The sequence below is a fragment of the Athene cunicularia genome (genome assembly GCF_003259725.1).
Source record: "Athene cunicularia isolate RWA chromosome 2 unlocalized genomic scaffold, athCun1 chr2_part1, whole genome shotgun sequence".
In the NCBI taxonomy this organism is placed as follows: Eukaryota; Metazoa; Chordata; class Aves; order Strigiformes; family Strigidae; genus Athene; species Athene cunicularia.
The window spans coordinates 100569027-100593385 of NW_020799095.1; the positions used below are offsets into that span (position 1 = coordinate 100569027).

The 24359-nt window shown below is 37.9% G+C and overlaps 1 protein-coding gene across 3 annotated transcripts; it reads left to right on the forward strand.

The window, feature by feature from the left end:
* Positions 1-106: 106 nt before the first annotated feature.
* On the forward strand, positions 107-19352 carry AKAIN1 (A-kinase anchor inhibitor 1). Of its 3 annotated transcripts, XM_026842360.1 has the most exons (3): positions 11485-11534; positions 16031-16225; positions 17391-19352. In XM_026842360.1, exons 1-2 carry the CDS (start codon positions 11498-11500, stop codon positions 16219-16221), a joined length of 228 nt encoding a protein of 75 aa, XP_026698161.1. In that variant the 5' UTR covers positions 11485-11497; the 3' UTR covers positions 16222-16225; positions 17391-19352. The 3 variants fall into 3 exon arrangements, with proteins under 3 accessions (XP_026698162.1, XP_026698161.1, XP_026698160.1); XM_026842361.1 differs by lacking the exon at positions 11485-11534 and adding an exon at positions 107-620 and having other exon boundaries at positions 16031-19352; XM_026842359.1 differs by having other exon boundaries at positions 16031-19352.
* The last annotated feature ends 5007 nt before the right edge of the window (positions 19353-24359 follow it).

The following is a 24359-nucleotide window of genomic DNA, read 5'->3' on the forward strand; positions in this document are numbered from 1 at the left end:
GTGCCGGAGCGCTACTCCGGGGGCTGCGGGGGAGGGGGCAGCGGCCGGAGCAGAGCTGCACCGGGCAGAGACAGGCGGCTTCGAAGAAGGTGGCTTGGCTTAGGAGGTGTTCAGCTGTGGAGCCGGAGGTTATGAGGGTCACCTCTGTGGTTCCTGTCAGGGATAGGAGCCTCCTATACATGTCTGCAGGGGACTGTGCTTGTCAGACTGCACAAAAGGGTGAGGAGGGGGGATGTGGCCTTGCAGTCACCGGAGAGCGAGTGTCTGTGTCCCCCAGAACCCACACTGGTGGCTGCCAGTGGGACGATCTCTGCAACTTGTGGACATATTTTGCAAATTTTCCTTCCCCACCCACTATGTATTCAAATGGAAGAGAACAAAAACTTTGTTCTGTTCAGTTTTTACTGAAACAAAATTGAAGACTTCAACAGGAACTTGTGTCTAATGCAATACCTCACTTTACAAGGGTGCAGAATCTCTGCTGTGTAATATATATGTGCTGCACCATAGAAGAAAGAAAGCCACAAAGAATCTGCATTGGGCTTGGTATATTCTGCTTGGAAATAGGCAGTTTGCTGTTTGGAAAGGGATGAGAGACCCAGTAGCTCCAGGATATAAGTGTAAGTCATGCATAATATCTTCTGTAGTGAAATGACTTGGAATTAGCTTATTTAAAGATGTATAATTGTCAGTAAAAATATTGGGTTAATAGAAATGGGGAAAGTAAAGGCTGCAGCTTGACAATGAGTAACTATTAATACCTCTGTTTTACAAAGCTAACAGAAGTTTTGTCTTCCTTTGAAATTCTATCTCCAGTCTGTGAAGGGGTAAGAGTCCAAAAGCTTTATACCTTCATTGAAAAAAATTATCTTGGGGTTGACTTTGCTAACTCAATAACTCAACAAAGTCTGTTTTTCTGAGAAACTAATATCCTCTTTCAACAATCAGAAGTTCATTTTGTCTCTTTAACTGCCCAGTTGCTATCTACTTTGATACTTTCCTGTACACTGTGTTCTGAAATTAGGACCAAGTTATTTATCTTAATAGAACTAGGCACTCTCTTTTGAGTACACCTTTCAGTATCAGTGGCTCTTTTCTGAACTCCTTTTATCTGACAGTCTGTCACCATTAACTGTACTCATTTTTTGAAGTGCACCATGGGACTGGAGTACAGCAGGAAGAGATTGCCTCTAAAATAATGAAAACATGCTTATTTTCCTCAAAGGCTGACAGTGAACAAGCCTCAAATCTCATTAATAACTACATGAATTGTTCTTTTCACAACTCTGATCCATAAAGAAAAAAATATCTGTCTTGTATAGTCATTTTTTTTCTGTCTGCTTTCAGTCAAAGAAAAGCCCATGGTTTCCTTGAAAATGTTGTCATACCATACATGGGGTACCTAAGTGGGAATTTGCAAAAGAGATGATAAAGTAATCAGAGGGTCTTGGTAATCTCTTGTATTCAGATAGAGCAAGTCTGGTTTGATTGCTTTTTCTTTAATCCCTTTTCTTCATGATCATCAGCCCTGGCCTGGCATTATCTCTTCTCCAGATACTTTAAAAAAAAAAAAAAAAAAACAAAAAAACAACAAACCCAAACAAACAAACAGGGTTTTGTACATCTTTAATGTATTCATAGTACTTAAGGTTATATGATATAGGAATTCTGTAAGTTTACTAAGAAATGGAGTTTTGTTTCTTGAGTCAACTTTCTGATTTTATCTCACTGTGATGAATGACCTTATTTTCCAGTTCAGTTGGGGGGGAGGGGAGAAGAAGATTTGTCTAATTGTAAATGGTTAGGCTCAGAATGATAAACATCCTTCTGGGAGGATGGTGGAGAAAAGAAAAGAAAAACAAAACCCACAAGGAAATTCTTCCAAAAAATAATAGAATCTGTTTATCTGAAGATAAAGATAAGACTTTGCCTGTAAATAAGATGATGCTCTGTTCTTTAAGGTAGCAGATACATTATTGCAGAGCACTGAATTATCATGCTATGGTTATAAACTGTTAAGTAGAAGCAGCTTACCAAGTTTAAATGTACTTTTTAAAAGGTGAAGCTACCTGTTGACTGAATAGTTTCCTCTTCAGCTCTTTTCCCTAAATCTTAAAACCAGCTACCATGTAAAAAAACACCCAACCCAACACCTCCGACCAAAATCCCACAAAAGAAACAAATAAGTACCACCACCACCACATCCCACCCCCAAAACAGGCCTGGATATTACTGAGCTAGATAAGTCAAAATTGTTACAAAAAGGCTGCTATTTCATGTTCAAAACTGGACTTTTTGCCTCATTCTAGACAGTATATTGCTATGTTCAGGTATGCACAAAGCTACTATTCATATGTGATCTTTCTTCATACCCAGTTCAAATTAACTTTGAGTCTGTTCCAGAAAAAGGAACTGAGAAAAGTGCATTTTTCCTTACTTGGTTTAATTTGACTGGGGTTTCATTGCACTTTTTTGTACTAGCTGGCTGATGATAGGCTGCTGTATAGGAAATGCAATGCAAACTCTGTGAGATCCCTGGAAGCTCGTTTTACCTGGAGGATTCCGACATGATGTGCTACCCTTACAACAGGGGGTGATCCATATGATGAAGTGCAGATAAAGTACACATTGCAAAATTTAGCTTCTGTACTTTTCCTGAATTGAACTGCTTTAGGCAGCCTGAGAAGTAGCCAAAAAAAAGTGTTACTTGTTGTCAGATATAAGGATGGAAATATGCAGTGGACTACAGTAGAGAAACATGAAAATTGAAGGGTTTGGATTTGCTCAAAAAACAAAGAGAAGTTGTAATTGAAGTGGCAGATTTTCTTAGGACACTTCAGAAGATAGTGTATTCCAGAATTTAAAAAATAACACGACCAAATTAGCTTATAAAAGATTGATAACTATAAATAATTCCACAAATTAAATAAATATCTGTCCTTGTAAGGTGAGTTATTTAAACATTTACCTGTTCTAAATGATCAGCAAAAATTATAGAATGCAGCAAGCTTTTTTCTGTTACAACATCATTAGTTTACAAAGAAGTGATCATTTTCAGTATCAGGCTATCTGCTCAATAATAATCTTATTTTTTATTTTTAAAGGAATGTGTAAGATTTAACAACAATTTTAAATGTTACTAATCTATATCATACTACTTCACAAATAACTTTTTGTTACTTTTCCCCAGAATTACCTTGGCCATATTCCATGATTATTTTCCCTAAAACTCTTTCAAGTCGAGAGGTAAAATAAAATTTAAAGTAATACTGTTTACTTCAGACTTGCCTGAATAAGCAGGATACAAGGGTGTTTTTCATGCTCCAAGGATTTTTTTTTCTGATTCTATTTTGCACATGAGTCACTCAAACACTTATGTCTTAGACCTTTGCCCTTATGTGTATGTACTGATAGAGCACAAAGATGGCCTGCGTTTTTGAAAATAGCTTGGGAATAAAGTTAGAAACCAGTTAAGGATGTTTGAACTACTAATGGATTTTCTAAGGAACTCTCACTAGAGTATCATTTCAGGGATTATTTTAGTATACTTTGAGAATTTTACTCTATAATGTTAGACCATAAAAAATTATCAAATTATCAAAGTCTCATTATTGCAGGCCATCATTGTTTCACCCAGTCAGTACTGTACAGAGCTGTGTTTGCCTGAATAGGAATTTGTAGTTTTGGCTAAATAATATCTTTCAGAAAGGAATTGGGTTTGATCTGAGTACGTCAAGAAATATCGCAACATTTACATTGTCAGCTTGTTTCAGCATCTGAACTCTCCCATCCTTTAAGCTTCTATCTAATTTGAATTGTGTAATTCCATCTTTCAGGTGAATCCTGTTATTTTTCAGTGTAATTTGAAGAATTCCTTCTTACCTGACATTTTCTCTATAGCTAGGAACACACAGGGTTTACTTATGACCCTGCAATCCCAAAAGAAGGAGGAGGAGTAGGTAGAACTCATTTTTGTGTCACTGTTTTTATGTAAAAAAAAAAAAAAAATGTGAACACACATAAAGTTTAAAGATAGACATTAGTGAAGTCAGAATATTCATGGCTCAGCACCTTTTTCTTACAGTAGCAACGCCAATAGCTTTTCAACTAGCTTTTCAGCAGCACAGCTGTTCTTAACATTTTTAAGCTAGGAGCAGTACAGCAGACTTGCATAATGACACTGAAGATCAGAAGCGCATCCTGGACCAAACATTTTAGGAATCTCATTAAACTGCAATTGAAGACTTAGCAGCTGCACACTGAAACAGATGTGTTTGCTTGTCTGAATAGTCCTGATCTCTAGTGGAAAAGTTGGGAAGGCAACAAACCTGTTGTGCTGCAGGATGTGAAGGCATGAAATTTCTTTGCTATCTTTTTTTTGGGGGGGTTGATTATAGAGTAAGAATTCCATGGAGAACCCTGTCCATAATGCACAGATCAAGATCGTTAAGAGAATGGAGCTGTTAATGTATGGAAAAGTTGCTACAAATAACTATTTTTCTGAAGATAACCTGTTCTGTTATATGCCCAGTGTTTGTGCAGTGTGTGGTACTCTAGAGCTCTCAGTTATGAAGTGCCTTTCACCCACAACAACAATTGTAGTAAGGCAGGGCACAGTCCTTGTCCCTGTTAACTGCTGTGCTACATTCTGCCAGTGCTCCAACTTCTGCAGTACCACCCCACCCCCCAAGTTATAATAACATAGACATGTGGGATTCTTTCTTATGAGCTTAGAGTTGACAAAGACCATGTCATGTACGTAATTCAGAAGCTACAGGTAAGACTGTTTTTCAGATCTTATGCAGTCTGATATAATGGTTTCCTTGTCTCCCCAGAGGGACTTGGGGGTGTTGATTGACAGCCGGCTGAACAGGAGCCAGCAGTGTGCCCAGGGGGCCAAGAAGGCCAATGGCATCCTGGCTTGTGTCAGCAATAGCGTGGCCAGCAGGGACAGGGAAGGGATCTCACCCCTGTACTCGGCACTGGTGAGGCCGCACCTCGATTCCTGTGTTCAGTTTTAGGCCCCTCACTACAAAAAGGACATTGAATGACTCGAGCGTGTCCAGAGAAGGGCAACGAAGCTGGTGCAGGGTCTGGAGCACAGGTCGTACGGGGAGCGGCTGAGGGAACTGGGGGTGTTTAGTTTGGAGAAGAGGAGGCTGAGGGGAGACCTCATAGCCCTCTACAGCTACCTGAAAGGAGGTTGCAGAGAGCTGGGGATGAGTCTCTTTAACCAGGTAACAAGTGATAGGACAAGAGGGAATGGCCTCAAGTTGTGCCAGGGAAAGTTCAGACTAGATATTCGGAAGCATTTCTTTCCAGAACAGGTTGTTGGGCATTGGAATGGGCTGCCCAGGGAGGTGGTGGAGTCCCCATCCCTGGAGGAGTTTAAGAGTCGGGTTGACATAGCGTTGAGGGATCTGGTGTAGTTGGGAACTGTCAGTGTGAGGTTAATGGTTGAACTGGATGATCTTCAAGGTCTTTTTCAACCTTGATGATTCTGTGATTCTGTAATTTGTGATGGCTGGTATGAGTATGCAGGCCCCTTGCTCCTTAAATGTATCTGACTGAATGTATCTGCAGCTACGAGCTCTCAACAATACTTCAAAGTGTTTGCTGCCTTGTAGGAAGAAATTATATAGGAGGAAATTTCTTGTTCCTTTTTGCTGAGGAAAAATTGTTTCTTGTGCTGACCTCTCCCCAGTAACACATTGGTCTTTTCCCTGCTGTGAAACTCCGCTAGCAGATCTCATTAGTGAGCTGAAAGAAAAAGTTAATTCACAGGTATTCAGAAATGTGATAAAATTAGGAAGCTTAAAAAGTAGTCAGCAGTCCTAGGTGCAACATTTCTTTACGATCAACATAGTCTTAAAAACTGCCACAGAATTTTCTTTTTCAAATTATTTTAACATAACTGAAGGCTTAAACAAGTGAGGCTGGCACCTTTCACTTGCGTATCACTGGGTTGAATCCTATTCTGGTTGGCAGTGAAAAGAGTTCTGTCTTTACACTGGCTATGTAGTGGCCTATGTTGAAGGAGTTGTTAATAGTTGGGAGATGGTGGTAATGTCATACAGTCATTATTAAGATCCATACTGGCGCTGTGTATGGGATCCATGTACTGAGCAGGAAAATCAAACAGTGAATGTGTAAAAAGAATGAGTTACACTGACCTCTGAGGCTTGTCCCTCCAAATCATTATTCTTCTAGATTAATTTCTCTGTTGTACTTGTTATAGACATAAACAACATGATTCCAACCTTGTAAGCTTTATCATGGTAATGGAAATTAAATGCACTCACTGTAGAATAGATTTATTCCTATACCTTCAATCTTGTCTATTGAGGACACAATCCATGGTATTAAGTTTACAAATACTAAGTTAAGCAAAAATTCTTGGCAAGTGACGTATTACTAATTTCTTTATAGGTTTCCTGAAATTATGTGAGTACTGGTTATCCATTTATAGCATGTTCTTTCCCTAATAATTTGCAAGCTCCTGCAGAACAAGATTTATTATTTTTTTAAGGGATTGCAATTGGAGCAGAATCTTTACTGATGTTAGCAGAAATGACAAGATGACCTGAATAGCCATAAATGCTCGGGTTCCTTCAGAATACCTTGCCAGGGAAGTCAGGGCAGGTGAGCTCTGTGCTGCTGTCATTTGACCCTGCAAATGCCTGTAGTCATGTTATCAGAAGATGCTGTCTTCCTTCTTCAAGAGAGTCTGCAATTTTCTGCCTGAAGAAGTAAATTGAGCCATATTCTACTCAGATATTTTTCTAATATCTAATGGTAAGGCAAATATAATCTCCTGTGGATTACTTACATTTGCTTCACTTTGTAGTATGCATATTTGATATGATGACACTATTTTCTTTCTTTGATCAGTGAATCCATTCATCATTTATCAGTATGGAGGGGGTGCATATCCATTACTACTTCTGTTAAATACTTGCAGATTGACATTACAGTTTGTTTTGAAGTACATTTTCTTAATAGAGTGGAAAATATTTCTCTGGGAAGTTAAAAGAATTAACTTCAAGAGGGGAAAACAGCATGTCATGGCATCCTGTTGCAAACAGATTCCATCAAGATTACAGCTATGAAAAAAACCTGGTTTTTACCCTGTCAAAGTGCACTTTAAATTTGTATAATCTTTGATTCACTTTCTCTTGTGAATTTGTGTATATACATACACACATATAAAATCTCAGCCTCGATTACTAATAGTCTTGTGCACAGCTTTCAAACTCTGCTCACATTCTAAAATAAGCAGGAAAGTTTCTATACTTTTTTGTACATGTGCAAATACAAGGTTTGGGGGTGGGAGTGTTCTGTTTTTTTTAAAGATGAGGAAGGGCTTTAGAGATAAGGAAGGGCTCTGCTTCACCTGAGGTTTAACTAGACAATTTCTGAAATTAGGCTCTCAATAAATTGAAATGCATCTTAAATATAGCAGGATGTTTTCACTAATTTGCTGGCTTTTGACGGGTTACATAACCTGTTCCCTATTTTCTTCACTTAAGAAAAAAACCAAACAAACAAAACAGGTTCAGATATTGCAAATATTAATTAACCTGTACATAGTTCTTCAAGACCAAAAACGATAAAGCATTGCAGCTAGCAAAATAAACCTTCACTAGTGGAATATGCTCCCACTGAAAACTTAACCTTTCGCTTACGCTATACAGTGGTGGGTAACAAAAGTCTCCTAACACCTAGCAAAGCTAGGTATTTCAGTACAAGGGTTTGGTACAGATTCAGAAGCCTACCTTTCTGTGCTTTATGTTTTCTTTTTGGCTAGGAATCTCGGAGCATCTAACAGTAGAAAATAGAAGGCAGAGGGAGTTAGATGACATATGGGTCACCTGTATCTGTGCCATTGGACCTCTCCCTTCATGGGAGAAGCGCAGCATTTGGTGCAGAGTGATTCCTTATTTCAGTATTTGAAGTGTGTTCCCTAAAAAATATGGTGAAATTGTACAGATGAAGAGAACTAAAGTTCTTCATTAAATTTGGAGTAGCTGGTCCCAGATGCTCTTTAGGAAGTATCTTATTTTTAATACACTGAACTCTAGCCTAGGAATTAAAAACCTGTCTCTGCATTAATGTTAGTTTACAGAATTAGATCCAGAAATTTTCCTTCTGGGACCAAAATCTGAGTATCATGCTTATGGGTTTGCATGTGGCAGAATTTTCAGTGACTACTACTTTGAACTACATCAAGTCTTCAAAGCTGGAAAGACAGAGTCCTTAAGGAGTGAATTTGTTGCTATATGTGAAAATATCTAGAAAATATATGGATTGAAATGTATAATCTGTTTTTAGTTAATCTTATTAAAGTATGGCAAGAAATCTTGCTAAAACATGTTGAGAAAATGCTTAAGAATAGATAATGTATCTAGATTCCAACAACCTCTTAATCTAATAAACTTTGGATGCTTCATTTTGGCTGGTATATTTCAAATAGTATTAAATAACTCACTGGAGTCTTTAAAAAGATAACTTTTATATAGCAAACAAACCAAAGAGATTTCCAGATATTTTCTTTTAAGAAAGCAGAACTCAATGGGAAGAAAAAAAAAAAAAAGTTTACAAATACTCAGTTTAGATACAGCTAATGTCTGGATAAAAAGGGCACCATGAAGTATTACTCTGGAGATTATATTATGTCCTTTGAAACAGCCTATCTGCATTTCTGCTCTTGTTCTTCACCCTTCCATTCATCCTGGATTTGTGTTCAGAGCAAGGCTGTTCCTGCTTCATTCTTATAATTTATTTTGAAGAGCAAAGTAGTCTGTGCTGACCCCCTTCCTGATATGTTTCCTGTTTTGTGCTGGTTGCATGACATGAGTTAAGGAATGAGATTAGGGCCGAAAATATAACTTCACCAGTTTTCTAGTGAAAGTGGGTGTTAAAATTCCCTACGCACCACAGGTTAGGGAATTGGAAAAAAATTACAATCCTACGTGAAAGTACTTTTAGCTATTCTGATACCTTCAGTGTCGTCCCTTCTTCCTCAAAGATTCAGGGCAACTGAGTATTGCCCTCCAATACTTGATCAGTCAGGACTTCACAAGGCTCTGTTTAGAGCATGAGAAACAGTATTGGTCAGAATTAACTCTAAGACAGTTAAGAATGTATTTCTTACCTTTTTTCTTTTTTTTAAAAGATGAAATTTAAAACTTCATTGTAGGACCTTTTTATGAGGTCTCTGAACTGGCATCATTACCAACATTGAGGGTCTCTAATCCTGTAAATAGCTTAATGGCACTCGTGCATGAAGTTGGATTTGTGTATATGTGTTGGAAAGCCTTCAGCACTGGCTGACTGCCCTGTCCATTTGTTCTGGATGTAATTAATATGACTCATCAACATTTCCTGATTATGGATGCTGTACAGCCTCGTATTTTATATCTCTTCTTCAAATTAGGATTCTACTGCTGAAATCTTAGCACCAACCTATAAAATAAATCAAAGAAGGAGACTACTTTAACCATTTCAATTCACATGTTACAAAATATTTGCCAGAAGAAGCTCACATGGAAGTTCCATGCAGTGGCTGGAAAGACAGATATGTCCTTGCCAAATGCCAATGGGGGAGGTTAAAGAACTGAACTTCATTTCTGGAAGTAGAAGAATATCAATACTGATGAAAAAAAAATGTTACTAGCAATTACTACAACATATACACATACATTATGTTGTTATAAACTTGCCAGGTTCTTTAGTTTTTCGAAAGATCTACAGTGTATAAACACAATTTAGGTAATACCCTATAACTTTTTTCCATAAATACAGCTCCCATGCCTCCATACTGGATCTTGTGATGAAGTCGTATCATCACAGTCTTGCTTATATTTCTATTCCATTAAAATGTCATTAGTCCTGTGAGTTGAATTATAAAATTCACAGTAGTATTTTTCAATAGAATTGAAATAGATTTACTGAAGATCAGTATTGTCATTGACTTATTGTAATTTTTATTAATAGTGGGAAAAACAATTCTAATGTTGCAATGCTGCAGAAAACAGTATAATGGTTAGCTATTGCAATACAAAGCAATATATTGATAAAACAAACAGTAAATTTTGTGGTTAAAGGCTATACCTGCATAATCTCATGTAAAAATGAAGAAAGAATATTAGCTTCAAATATTTGCTTTCAATTTCAGCAATTTTACATTAATTAAAATTGTATCTAACAGGGGAATACATTTTGGGTAATTGTGACTTCTGTATTGTTGAGAAGTTTGATTAGCGGAATTGATTTTTATTGTTAGTTTTAGATATGGTTAAGCTCACAGCTGTTTACACAAACAAATTTATTTTTCTGGAAGAACAACTTTAGTGGTATTATTAATTTTCTGGAATTAAACTGCATTTGTAATTCCTGTGAAGCAGAACATAAACTTTTGACCTCTGATGCATGGCCCCCTTCATGGAACCTGTCATATAAGCTAAGCTGTTATCTTCAAATGCAATGTTTGTATTCTGTCTCAAGACAGAATGAGACCTAACCTTCAGAAAGACATGATGAGCTGCATAAATGTCACATGCTTTGAGGAAAGTTGAATTAAAATTAAAGGAATTTAATGAGATAAGCAGTAACATCATACAGGTGAAGAAGCAAAAGGGATAACTGAGGGACAGTAGAAGTTTGCTGAGACTGGATATACAATCATGGTCATGCATGCTCATACATGACTAATATCTTCTCAAAAGTTATGGGATAAATTATTTCTAGTCTATGTTCTCCAAGAGTCTAAAGTTCCTTCCTACCACAGCTCATTCACTATTCAGCCCCTGCTCTCTTTCCATGTGAGAAACATTGCTTCTGCTTCCTTCTAAATCACTGATTCTGCACCCAATGAAAGGTGTCTCATTCCCTCATAGTTTATTGCCAGCCCTAGTGGATCTGAGATGGGCTTGAATGTTTGCAACAGTAAGGTCATGCCTGTGGTAGTTTAGCTTCATGACAGTATTCCAAACAATCCTGTGAAAAGATATGGTAGAGAACTAAACTGCTGATTCAAACAAATGACCTGTTGTTGAATGTTACTTAGTAGGAGTGTTTATAAGGCATATTAAATTTAATGTGTAGCAAGCTGAAAGGGAAAAAAGCCCAGCGGATATCAACAGAAAGTGCAGGAGACTACTTTGATTGCAGGCTGTAAAGGAAGTGACTCAGGGTACTTTGATGAAAGTGTAGTGCATAAATGAGCATGTGCAACTGGAGTGAATAAATGGTCCATGTGCAACTGGGATGAAGCTCTTCAGGATTTAATCTGTGCTATATGTTCTTTCTCTATAGCTATCATTTTCCATTTATACTTTTCTAGGTATATTCCACATTCCAAAAATATCACAGAGAATGTAAAGACTTCCACTTTTTGGATTTAAACTAATATTAGTTCTAGTAATTGGAATGAATACTTGGAGTCTACTTTTAAATGCTTTTATTTTTTTTCCAAACTGCTAGCATATTTTTCTTCATGGGGAACATCTTCAAGCAAGCCAAGGGAATTCAAGGTACTGATACTAGCGCTAGTTTTAAATGAAAGTGGCTGATTCCTGCAGTCAGTCTAAGATTTTGAGGTTTTTAAATCTCTCAAGCTGTACTTTAAATTGCAGAACCAAGCTGGAGTTTGCAAATTACTTTTCATCTGCTATGTTAGTGGCATAAAACTTAACAAGTGAAAGATAAGGTAATAAAAAAATGCTAAAGAGGATTTATTATGTCTTAATGATAAAATTGCTACCTTTCATCTAATATTACAAAACCTGGATTTTTCAGTTCTCTGTTTACAGAATTAGGGTGCTGAGTTCCTGTATAAATCAGGTGAGCATTTAAAGATAGAGAATAAGTAGGAAAGATTTTCTGACATCAAGAGAAAATAGTAGTCATTAGACAAGGATAACTAATAGGCAGAATGTTGTTTCTGCTATCCTGCAAGTTTTTCCCAGCAATTACTTCAAGTGACCTTTTGTCATGGAATTTTAATTAAGTTAGTTATTCTTCAAATCTTAAAAGAATTGTAGCTAAAAATTAATTGTATCTTATTACTCTAGTAATTCATACTTTGATTAGATAAACATCAGATAAAGTCTAAGTAAAGACAACAGGAGTGATGTCTCTGTTTTACCTAATCGAAAACATGCAGTTCTTAAAACGTCTGATTAATTCTATAAGCACTCAAATTTCTGCCTTTGTTTATGTCCGTAGCAGTCTGTATTTCATCAGGATGGAGTGGTTTGATAGATATGTTCCAGTTTAGTCCCTTTGGGATCCTTGCATGAGTCATCTCTGCTTTCTGTAGTCAGTCCCTCTCTTCTTGCTCAGAGTAGGTCCAGCATATCAATAAATGAGCTTCTCAGAAAACAGCTTTGTGCCAACTGCTTTCCTTGAAATGAATAATTGGAAGAAAAGGACATAGTGGAGATACTATTCAGAGACTGCTGTTTACTCCTTCAGGAAGTGGAAAAATGGGTCTTACTGGCTAGAATCACAGGAATGCAGAAGGCTTGAGGTTGGAAGGGACCTCTGAAGGTCATCTTGTTCAACTCCTGCTCAGGCAGGGTCACCTAGAGCCATTTTCCCAGGATCATGTCGAGATGGGCTACCTGTGATAGGCACCACACACCCAGGGGAACTGGATGTTTGTGTCTGCTCAACATGTCTGGATCCTGGCTGGCAGTCCAGCGCCTACATGTAATGGTCCCAGTACAGGCTCAGACCTCTTCACAGTGTCAGATATTCTCCTCAAAGAGGGCTGTTATTTCCAGTGTTGCTTTCTAATTGAGATGATCAGCATGAATGGCCAATGGCTTCATTGGTCACGTCACCCCAGGCCAACAGCTTTGACTCTTTATGTTTCCAATGCCAGTTAGCTGTTGTTACCTGGGTTACTATCACCCTGTGTTACACAGATGTAAAATCATTAAGATTGTGTTTGAACTGGCTTATTTTCTTCCTGTGCATACCTAAACCATCAGAAGCAGGGCAGAAGTAATCCAGAGGTTTTTGTTTTTCTGTTCTTGATTTGTTTTCCCAGCAAATAAAACAACCATCTAATGAGTTAGAGCTGAGCAGATGTAATCTAGGTCTCATCTGAGTGGTGCTTTTAGGCAGGCATTGCTCCATGATACACTCAGGTAATAATTCACTGGAAAACTGTCCTTTTTTTAAACTGGGTGTTGCTGTGGATGACCTTCCCAGTATAAAAATATTTAATATTCAGATTTTGTAGATCAAGTGACAAGAAGCAAATAAATAATAAATCATACCTAAGGAAAGAAAACTGAGTAACTTTCAACACCAACGTGCTTAATGACAGTATATTTTAACAATAAATTCAGGGGGGGGTTATGGCTATAAGGGTTGGCAAATTTTTGACATTTTCTATAACCTCATAGACCATACCACCATACTAATCTATATTTCCAATTTGTGCTTTTCCATGCTTTTGTTAATATATTATCTCTGAACATCAGCTGAGTTGGCTGATCTTTTTCAGTCCAGCAAGAAGACTAATTTGTTGTATAATACAAAGTGAATACTTATTTGAGTAATAAATATCTGTACTTTACTGTTAAATAGCATTGAATTTTATCAAAAATTCACTGTTTCAAGTGCTGAGGAGTGGAACAAACTGAATCAGGGAAGCTAATTGTGCCAAGAATTCAAGTGATTCCATTCAATCAGCTTTTCCAGCTTAAACCATGTTTTCTAACTTTTTGTGGTTTTAACCTCTTAATTGTAGACAAACTTTGTTATCTCAGTACAGTTTCAGGGTTTTTAAAAAATTATTCACTTTCAATATAATTAAACCACATTTGTATTTTACTTTTATTCAGAACATGTATAATATGAGCATGATAGAAAAAAGTATATTTTTTAAAGTATTTTCAAAGAAACATGGGAGATAATTATTTCTTTTTCACTGAGTAAGCTGTGATCATTCTGCTGGTGGTTGGTTTAGGTTCACAGATCATGAATCACAGAACCACAGAATGGTTTGGGTTGGAAGGGACCTTGATGATCATCTAGTTCCAACTCCCCTGCCATGGGCAGGGACACCTTCCACCAGAGCAGGCTGCTCAAAGCCCCGTCCAACCTGGCCTTGAACACTGCCAGGGAGGGGGCAGCCACAGCTTCTCTGGGCAACCTGTTCCAGTGCCTCACCACCCTCACAGGAAAGAATTTCTGCCTTATATCTGCCCTCTTTCTGTTTAAAACCCCTGTACCTTGTCCTGTCACTAAAAAGTCTCTTTCCATCTTTCTTACAAGCCCCTTTTATATACTGAAAGGGCACAATAAGGTCTCCCCAAAGCCTTCTCTTCCCCACGCTGAACAGCCTCAACTCTCTCAGCCTGTCCTTAGGGAAAGTGCTCCAGCACTCTGATATCTTCATGGCCCTCCTCCACTTGAACAGGTTCATGTCTTTCTTGTACTGGGGACACCAGATCTGAACACAGCACTCCAGGTGGGGTCTCACAAGAGCAAAGTAGAGGGTCAGAATGATCTTTCTTGACCTGTTGGCCACACTTCTTTTTATACAGCCCAGGATATGGTTGGCTTTCTGGGCTGTGAGCACATATTGCTGGTTCATATCCAATTTTTCATCTACCAGTATCCCCAAGTCCATTTCCACAAAGCTGCTCTCAATACAGTCACCACTAGGTCTGCATTGATACTGGGGATTGCCTTGACCCAAGTGTAGGACTTTTTCCCTCTCCTCAAGTTTCAGAACTTAGTAGTGTCTTTCTTAAGGTAAACAAGTGATTCTATTTTTTGTCTGTATCTTAAATTTCCTTGCAAAAAATTCTTAAAGAACATTGGGAATTTCTCACAATTCCTCATGAGGACTTCTCATAAAAGCAGCTGACCTTTAATACACTGTTTTATTTCTCTCAAAACATAATTCTTAATATATGGCTCTAAAATAGACAGTAAAATACAAATCCTGTTTAACAAAATACTTGAGCACAAGTCAATTATGAAATAAGTGAGATGAGTATCTTAAAAACCTTTTAAATCAAATCTAGTGATGTAAATAAGCACCTAGCCTAAGCATTTCAATTAGAAACTGAGTCTACATTTTGCTAAAAGACAATCACCTTACATTACCTTAATTCAAAATTATTTTTTTTATTTCAAGATCAACTTTGAACATTACACAGCATTCTGTGTTGTCCTGCCAAATTGTCATTTGTGTTTGGAGTCAAAATACTTCCAAAGAGAAACCTCTTAACATAAACTACGTTTCTTCATTACCATATGTCAGGACTCACAGTACATTACTTTGTTCTTCTCCAGATTTTAGCAGTTTGGCAAACCAAGGAAGTGTGACATAAGAAATACATATTTGTCAGGTTGCTATAGATGGTGGGGTTTGTTGGTTTTTTTTTTTCCTATTTTACCTATGACAATCTGAGCATTTTTTAATGCTTCTGCAAATATTTTTGCAAATATAGCTAAGAGTTAATAGACTTACACCTGACAAAATTTCATACCTTGAAGTCGAAATGGAATTTGATGGATGAGGGCTTTTAATCTGAAGGAAAAGTAAATAGAAATGTTAATGAAACAGCTTTTTCTTTGTATGGTTGTGAGGGAGTACATGTCAGGCTTGCAAAATGAAGTCCAATTGCCCATCCAGAAGCACAGTTCAAGTTTAAAAGGATGTGAATCACAGCTGGATGAGAAAATCCTCTTTCCCTGTCTTGCTACAAAATGCAGATGTGCTTGTTTCAGCTGTGAAACCACAGCTGTCCCCAGAGCTGGGAAGTGGGTAACTGAGCTGGATGACGCAAAGTCTCCACCTTCATTCAGTCCTGTAGTGCTGAGTACACAGTGGCACTTTCCACCCTACTTCATCATCTACTCTATTAGCAGGTTCCCTATATAATAAGCTGTTCTCAAGCATTCTGTGGTGTTTGCTTAGTTGGTTTTTTTCCTCCTGTTTTTCTGTCCTTCAGGTGTAACAAATGCTTAGTTGCCTTTCTTTGTCATTTGGTTCTGGCAGGTGAGAAGCCAGGGACGGAACAAGATGAAGTTAAGCTGCAGAATGCCAGCAAGCAGATTGTGCAGACTGCTATCCTCCGAGCAGTGCAGCAAGTTTCCCAGGAGAGCCAGCAAAAGGAGAAGCGAACAAACAGCAGTACAAGCCTCCAGCTAGAAAGAGGAAAACTAACCAAGAAGCATGAAAAGAAGTAAAGAAGTGAGTTGGTTGTTTTCAGTCCTCCGGTCTGCAGTGTTTTCAGCCTTCTCTTTAGTATCAGCTGTATTACTAGTGCAATGTTACTGTTGTAAAGCAAACCAAAGTATAATCACACCTAGACATAGGGTAAAGCTGCAATAGTCCTCAGCTGAGAAATATTAAGTGCATTAGATGACTAACTCCATATTATTCATGCAGTGCCTCTTAACAGAAACAATAACCGTAGCTATAAAGGTAGTTTCAAGCACAAGCTCTTATGACATGGACTTATTCAAAAAGCTTGTTGTCAGTGCACTTTCATGTAAGTTCTGCGTGCAACGTCTGTGTCAGTTCAGCTGAACGGACTCTTCTCTGACTTATTGGGTTCACTGAAGCTGTCTTCAACGAAGAAATAGTTTACTGTTGAGTGTAGCAGAATGCTTTCAGGCTGCCTTGAAGCACGAGTTTGTACTTTGCTTTGATTAAACATGGACTGTGTGAAATGGCAGTATAAAGTGGCTTTGGTAAGTTCCGTGAACCAATTTTTTTTTTTTTTCATCTTGGGAGAAAAAAAAAAAAGTAGTCCAGTAAGACTGCTGTGACTGTGATCCATGACTGTGATCATAGACCTATGATCTATGTCTTTTTTAAAGAAGTACTGAAGCTTTAGTCTACTTATTTGAAATACTTCTATACTTCTGCGTAGAAATCACTTGTGCCTCAACTATTCCTTTTAATTTTCTTGATATGGAAAGAAGAGAAACTGATGTGCTGATATGAACTTGCCAGCTTTTCCTTCAGTTTTGCAACTTTGCTGGGACTTGATTTATAGAAAGTGAAGACTGGAATGGCTTAAAAAAAGGGGTGGGTGGGTGTTGAATTTATTAAGATCTTGAAGGATGGAAATATACTGTGTCTAAATTCTGTCGTGGTAGATATTTCTCACCTGCTGGGCATAAAGTGACTTTAGATGTTTGCAATTGTTACATAGATTCACCTTAAATAGCACTGCTTTAAGCTGGTAATCCCGAATTTATCCTTTAACTGCTCTATATAGCTGAAGAAATCCATGATGTTTCTGAAAATACAAATTAAATAAATGTAGCTTTCACTTTAATGCTCCCTTACTGTAATGATGATTGCACTATTATACATCTGAAATTAATAACGGTATATTTAATTCTAGAAATCGCTTGTAGCTGTGCTTCAACTGAATTCTTGAAGTAACGCACCTAGAAATATAGAGAAGCAGGTGCACAGGATCTGCAGAGGAGACAAACTTTCTTACTTGTTTTTCTACTCAGATGATTCTCAAAGAGACTTTTGTTTAAGTAATAGGCTATTACTTGCTGTGTCCTACTGCTTGTGTTAAACAATTTCAGGATTTTTTCTTATGGCTGGAGGCTTAGTCATAAATACTCACATACTGTAATATTAAGCCTTTGAAATTTGCTTGGTTCCTTTTTTTTTTTTTTTTAATTTAACAGCACTGACTCATACCAAATAATCATTTAGCTCAATCTTCTTTCACTTAAAAAGACAAAGAGGAATTCGACATGATTGAAGTTCTAAATCCTCTAATAATGAAAACTGACTTGGATTGCAAGTACACAGTTGGTTCACTTCTGGAAGTGACTGAAAGACACTGGGTGAAATTTTCCAGCCAAGAAAACTTTGAAAGGTGGAAGTAGTCTTGAGGCCTCTGTGTGTGTGTTTGTCATAATAGTATTTTTTTTACTGTTAGCTTTTTCATCAGTTGACCTTTGGTTGAGAGGTAGCCTTTTTCTAAGCACTCTTTGCATCTTCACTTTCCGAGAGCCTAAGAAAACTGATCATGAGTAAATGTTCAGTTCTGAGGCTGATGGGCAGGCAAGTCTAGTGGATGAGGCAGAGCAAGCCTGTTGTGAGAGACTCTGTGGTTCAAAATGGTGTTTGCCATGGACTCACCTATAAGGCTGTAGGAAGGAGAGCTATAGAACAGCAAAATCCCCATTTCTTTGGGATCATTCTACTTTTTTTAACACTTTTTGTTTCCAGAAATTTGCAGTGTGTCTTTTTTTTTTTTTTTTTTTTTTTTTGGTAATTATTTTTAAAATCTTCATATAGTTTGGAAACTTGTTTGCATGCCCAATTTTTTTTTTTAATCATCGTATTAGAAAAAGAGGAAGTTCAAAAGCTAGTGAATCCAGGCTTCATATTCCATTCCTACTCTCACTATGCTCTTCTGCAATATCCCCTTACTGTCCTAGCCCCTTTAGACACACTATTACTCAACCATTAAATTGTTGTGGGAGAATAATGGACTTGCACAACTCTATGAGAGTTATATCAAGCAAAGCTGTTTATTTTTCCAATATTACATACTTATGCTCTCGCCAAAGCTCTTACTTCATAACTAGCAAATCAGCAATTAGACAGCTATCAACCGTTTCTCCTGTCAGCATAAGACCACTAACACGTGCTGTGCAGACCAATCAACTTCTTGTTCATGCGCTGTTCTCACAGTTCAGTACTTTTCCACCGTTCAGTGTTGCAGCTGTCTGTTGTTTTTCCCTGCCACCTTGGCACAACTCAGCAGTTTCTTATCTTTCTTCCAAGGCCTGTTTCTCATCAAAGCCTTGCTGCTTCTCAGGGGCTGTGCAGAGCTGACTGGCCGATGTTGACTTGCCTGTCTCCCACATTAAATCATGTCCCATCATTTTCAGCGCTGTCAGGAGTATAATATCTCAGAAGGATAAAAATGATGAGAATCCTAACAGAGACTTGAGGAAGTTTTCTATGGTCTTCTATCAAGTAAAAACAAAAACTGTAGCTTAAATAACATAGTTTTCCCTGAGAGATAAATCACGCATCTCCTATCTATAGTACATATATTCCTAAATTAAGGCATGCATTTAGTATCTCCTACTGACAAAGAGTGTTCTGCACACCACTTGTAACCAGGATATGTAGTTGAGATCTGTACCGCATGTGAGAGAACTGCACAAAAGAAAACTTTACCCTTGGCTTGTTATATGCTTACTACATGGCGAAAGCGGGTATTTTTGGTATATTCACTGACAGATTATATTTTCTGCAGAAAATACAGACTATAGAAATTATTAGAGATGTGATGCAGGTCTGATTACAAATAAAAATCCTCTTAATACCTTACATGTCTCTGGTTTTTCTTATCAAAAGGAGGGAAGCAATTTTCAGATTCACTAGACAATCTTATGAAGCAAGCAATGTGCTCATTAAGTTTGCAGTAATGACTGCATTATTCAGCACAGTAATTCATATCTTAAAAGTACAAGACAATCAAAATACTACCTGTTGTATCTAAAACAAACTCACCACCTTTTAGCACTTATCAGTGGTAAGTAGAAGGATGCACAAACATATGAAAGTACATTTATCACAACTTTGATGAAGAAGAATAGGGAGCCTGTGGCTATCTGCACTGTGCTTGATATGTTTTCATTCAGGTTGATTATTATCTCAATTTAATACCATACTTGCTCTATTCTTTGTAAGGTAATCAAGCAGCAGTGCCTAAATGGAAATTCACTTGGCCACAGCAGGATGTTGTAAGAGATTACTAAATTTTTGAATAAATAAATACTAAATTATTACTTTATAAAGTTTTTGGCTCTGCATGGTTACATTTGGAAATCCCTGCTCTAAAATAAATTTTTAAAAATTCAATTGTGACTTGGAAACAGCCATTTTCATTTTATCATTTCTGAAAAATAAAAGATTTCTGTGATAATATTATAGTTAAGATAGGAAATCCTTGAATATTTATTCAGTATTAAACAGTGCACCTAAAAATCTTACAGTCTCTACTCATGTTGTATCTCATTTTTTTTATGACCTTTTTTAGTGTCTCAGAACGTAGTATGTCTGCAATGGTAAGTATATAAAAATAGCTGTGTAACTATTCTGTATATGACTACCATAAAATATGCTGCAGTTGTTCTTTAAATGAATGATAATATTAAATACAGGGGTTAATGTGTCATTACTGAAGGCTTTTCTAAAAAAGTTTAATTAGGGGAAAAGATAAAAAGAAGTAGAATAAATTACTGAAGGGATGTGGAATTCCCTCTAACTCTCTTGGTTACCCGCTCAGGTCTGAGAAGAAATTAAATTAATGAAAACCTGAATATTGTCATAGCCTAATATCTCTCAACAGGCTCCTGCAACACAGGGATCAACTTGTTCGAGTTTGTGGGAGTGAGGGGAGAATCTGAGCTGCTGGTAACGTCTTCCTCACCTGACACTCAGTGAGGAGCAAACAGCAGTACTGGTGCAGTCTGGTTTCTAATGGATTTGTTTTCTCATTGTTGGCTTTTGGTGCTTCATGATAAGCCCTGATAGAACCTTTTTCCCTATTTTGGGTTTTCCAGAACAAAGGGATTCTCTGAGGCCGAATAGATTTTTATTTTGCACTGTTTCCTGCCTTTCAAGGGGAGCAGAATTAAAGTGTCTTTTCTCTACTTTCAGAGCTTCATTCACACAATCTGGTGGATTCACACAGGCTTTTGCTTTTAAAGACCACTGTATCTGCCCTGGATTTAGTCAACATGATTAACAATTTTTTTAATCCTTAAGACTGAATGGACAAGCACACATACTAGCTGTGTGTGAGTGCTCTGGGGAACACCAAGAAATAGATACATATTTTAAATGCATTTGCTTCTAAGCTGTTCCCGTCTGCCAGGCAGATTTTCTTTGTTTAATTAACATAAGCAGCTTTTCTTTTTTAATAACTTTTCCTCCAATGACTTGCTACTTGGATTTTGTTATATAAGCTTGCTAGTTTTAACACTAAAACAACAATAGTTCATGTTTATTTTGGGTTTGATTAGAACCCTTGAGGAATTACACATTCCACTGTGGTGTGGCTTTTGTCTTTTCTTTCACTAGAGGTAAGTAACAACAATAAACAATGTTCTGAAGAAAAGAAAGTGTGGTGGGTTTTTTTTTGTTTTGGTGTTTTGTGTTGGCTTTCTTTCCCCTTCAGTTGTCTATAGCAGGATGCCACAGGGGGCAGATCATCACAGATCATTCACATACGTTTGTGACAGTAGCTCAGTGTAGAACTTGTACTGAAAGAGAGAACATTAACTCTTATGCAAGCTGGAAACTGAACCCACCTAAGCTGATTCTAAAACGTTAGAGTAAGACACTCCTGGTAGCTTTAAGGAAAATGTTCCATGTGTGCTTTCAGAGCTGAAATCCATTCAGAAACACCAACTACTGAAGACTGTATTTGCTTGCTTTGTGATATGAGGTGAAAAATGAGCACTACTCTATTGTTCTGGAGACTTAAATGCTACCTCCTTCTGTTTACAGAAGACTTTAAATTGTGTCGATTGGCAGGGTGACCCATGTGCTCCCACCCTAGGGAGTGAATAGCTGCTATTCTTTGCATGCGTGCATCCATGTGTGCACATGCATCCCAGAAAGTTAACCCCCCGTCTCCAGTTGCTATAGTAGATGTGCTTGCCACATATTTGCTTAGTAAACATACCTCCTACTAACACTGTTTCCCCTCATTTCTTTCACATGAGACTGCTCATTCTGAAAATCCTCAGCTACAAGATGAAAGCCATCTGCTTCCAGAACAGGGAGAGTGAATAGAACAAATCTTTTTTGCCTCATTGGTGAGACATTGACCCTTTCCCACAGGTGTATGTGTTTATTTCCAAGGAGGACAACTGTGCCAGACAGTGCATACTTGCTCTCTCTTGCTGAGAGATTACCCGTAAAGCAGCAGTCTTTCATATTTCCTTCCAAGGCAAAATCTCTTCCTGGGACATGGTTTGCCCTGACTTGTTAGAATTTACTAGGTCCAGCTGACTTCAGATTTCCCACAGAACACATACCTGGTTTGGTTTTTACCCAGGGTACTAGAAGAACAGACTTTCAGATCTGAATATCTACAGAGGTGAAGATCTAACAGTTTGCTTGGTACTCCACCAGCTGATTGAGTTTATACATGGTAGTCCAGCAACCTTTAGTGAAATACGTTGTCAGTTCTTGTAATTTGTCCCATTCTATTTCCCAGAATTATAGATATTTTTATACAGCTGCTTTGTTTTACTGAGCATTAGACTTCCTAAATCTATAGACAGGAACAGGGAGTCTGTTTAGATCACTGAAACTTGCAGGGAACAAAGGAAGATGCACTGTTTTGGAAAGTGACCCTCTCAGTGCTGAGCTGCTTTTGTGGCTCTTCTCTTGATTTCTTGATTTCATATGTTCATGTTTTTTCATGTATTCACTTCCAGACAGCAGTCAAATCAAGAGATCCACAAAGCAGGTATCTGAGATACCCGAGGTGGAAGGACCTGGTGCACCCTTGCATCATCCTGAAGTTTAAAGAAATCAGCCCCATGCCACGCTTCCCTTTGGCAAATGAATGAAAGAACACAAGGCTGCAACTTTCCTTGTTGACTCAGCACTTGAGACACTGGGATGCCACCAAGTCAAGAGCTGTTTCAGCTCAGGAAGTACACAAACTCTTCCTTCTATTTGCTAAAGCTGGCCTCAAAGATCAGTGCCTGAGCCACATGACAGCCTGCTTCATCATTGAGATCAGAGGATCTGGATGGATGAGAAAAAAGCATTTCTCAAGCCAGGATCCAAGGAGTAAAACTTTGCAGAAGGCACGGGGCTTCTACCTGACCAGGAATATTCCTCCACCAGGTGGAGCAGCTGAACACATCCCTCCTTGTATGGAGTTTATGCTGGCGATTTGTTTATTTGTATTTAATTAAAAAAAAAAAAAAAAAAAAAAAAAAGAGTCTGGAATTCAAGACCACTCCTCAGGGTACCTGAACTCAGAAAAAAAACATTTTCTGCAAGGCCAAACTGGCACATCTACTTCTGCAACATGACTTGTGCCTTCAGCCTTTTCTCCTCTTCCTTATAACTCAAGGAAACACTGAAGTCTGCAAAATATAGTTAACCTCCACTGGTTGGGGGTTTTTTACCTGCTTTTTTTTTACTCCAATTAACCTGTACTGTTGTCTCTCAAGGTCACCTTTTCCTTGCTCAAAAAAAAAAAAAATGCTTGAGAAAAAAATATTGGATCAGTCCTGTAGTCCCTGTTTTAATCTGTGTTCCACCATATCTGAGGAAACATGTTTTTCCTTGATTTAGGTAAAAACCCCTGTCATTTCTGCATCTTTCATTCTTTAAACAGTTTTCCCTGTACCTGCTTCATGTGTAGAAGTAGGATTGTAGGCACTACTGTCATGTTATGATTCTGAAGCTGCAAAAACTGCTGTATATCATATATACTAAATCCCTACTTATATGAAAAATCCCTTACTCTTAGAAATCAGATTATATAACTCCATCTGCCCTAGTTAGAACTAGGTTAACATCTATTTTTTCCTGCTGGCAGGCTATAAGACTTTTTTTTCCCCCACTTTCAAATATCTACATCTTAGTTTATTTACTTGATTAATTGGAAAGTTAAACATCCAACTAGGTAGCACAATGGGAGACTGAGAATGAGGATCCTAGCTAAGGTGAGGGAACTGCATGCAAAACTGATGATGTATAACTCCAGGATCTGCTTGACCTGAGATTTAGAGGTACAGTAATAAACAGCCCTTAACAGATTATGATGTCCGGATACTAGCAGCTTTCAGTGTGCAGATGGTGATGCTGTCAGGAAATGTCAGCCTGTGGTCCCTAAACATCTGTCACATTTCATTAGGGCGCAAAGATGACTCTGTTCCCTCCACCACTGAGGCTCAACAGCAGATAAAAAATAAGTTCTGCTGGTAATTGTGCCTTTCCTTATTATTTTTTGGTCCATTCATTTCACACAGACACCCATATTTACAGAAGCAAAAAATGCTTCCACGTAGGAATTTTCATGTTGTTTGTGACAACAAAATTGTCATTACTCAGGGAGATGCCAAATGCTCTGCAGAAGATCAAAGCAACGCAATTTCACAGAATTACAGAATTGTCTAGGTTGGAGAAGACCTTGAAGACCATCTAGTTCAACCATTGACCTAACGTTGACAGTTCCCAACTACACCAGATCCCTCAGCGCTATGTTGACCCGACTCTTAAACACCACCAGGGATGGGGACTCCACCACCTCCCTGGGCAGCACATTCCAATGCCCAACAACCCGTTCTGTAAA

Coding starts and splice junctions, on each gene's coding strand:
- AKAIN1 (XM_026842359.1), top strand. CDS start 11,498: ATGGGGAACATCTTCAAGCAAGCCAAGGGAATTCAAG. Junction 11,535..16,030: donor GCAAGCCAAGGGAATTCAAG/GTACTGATACTA, acceptor TGGTTCTGGCAG/GTGAGAAGCCAGGGACGGAA.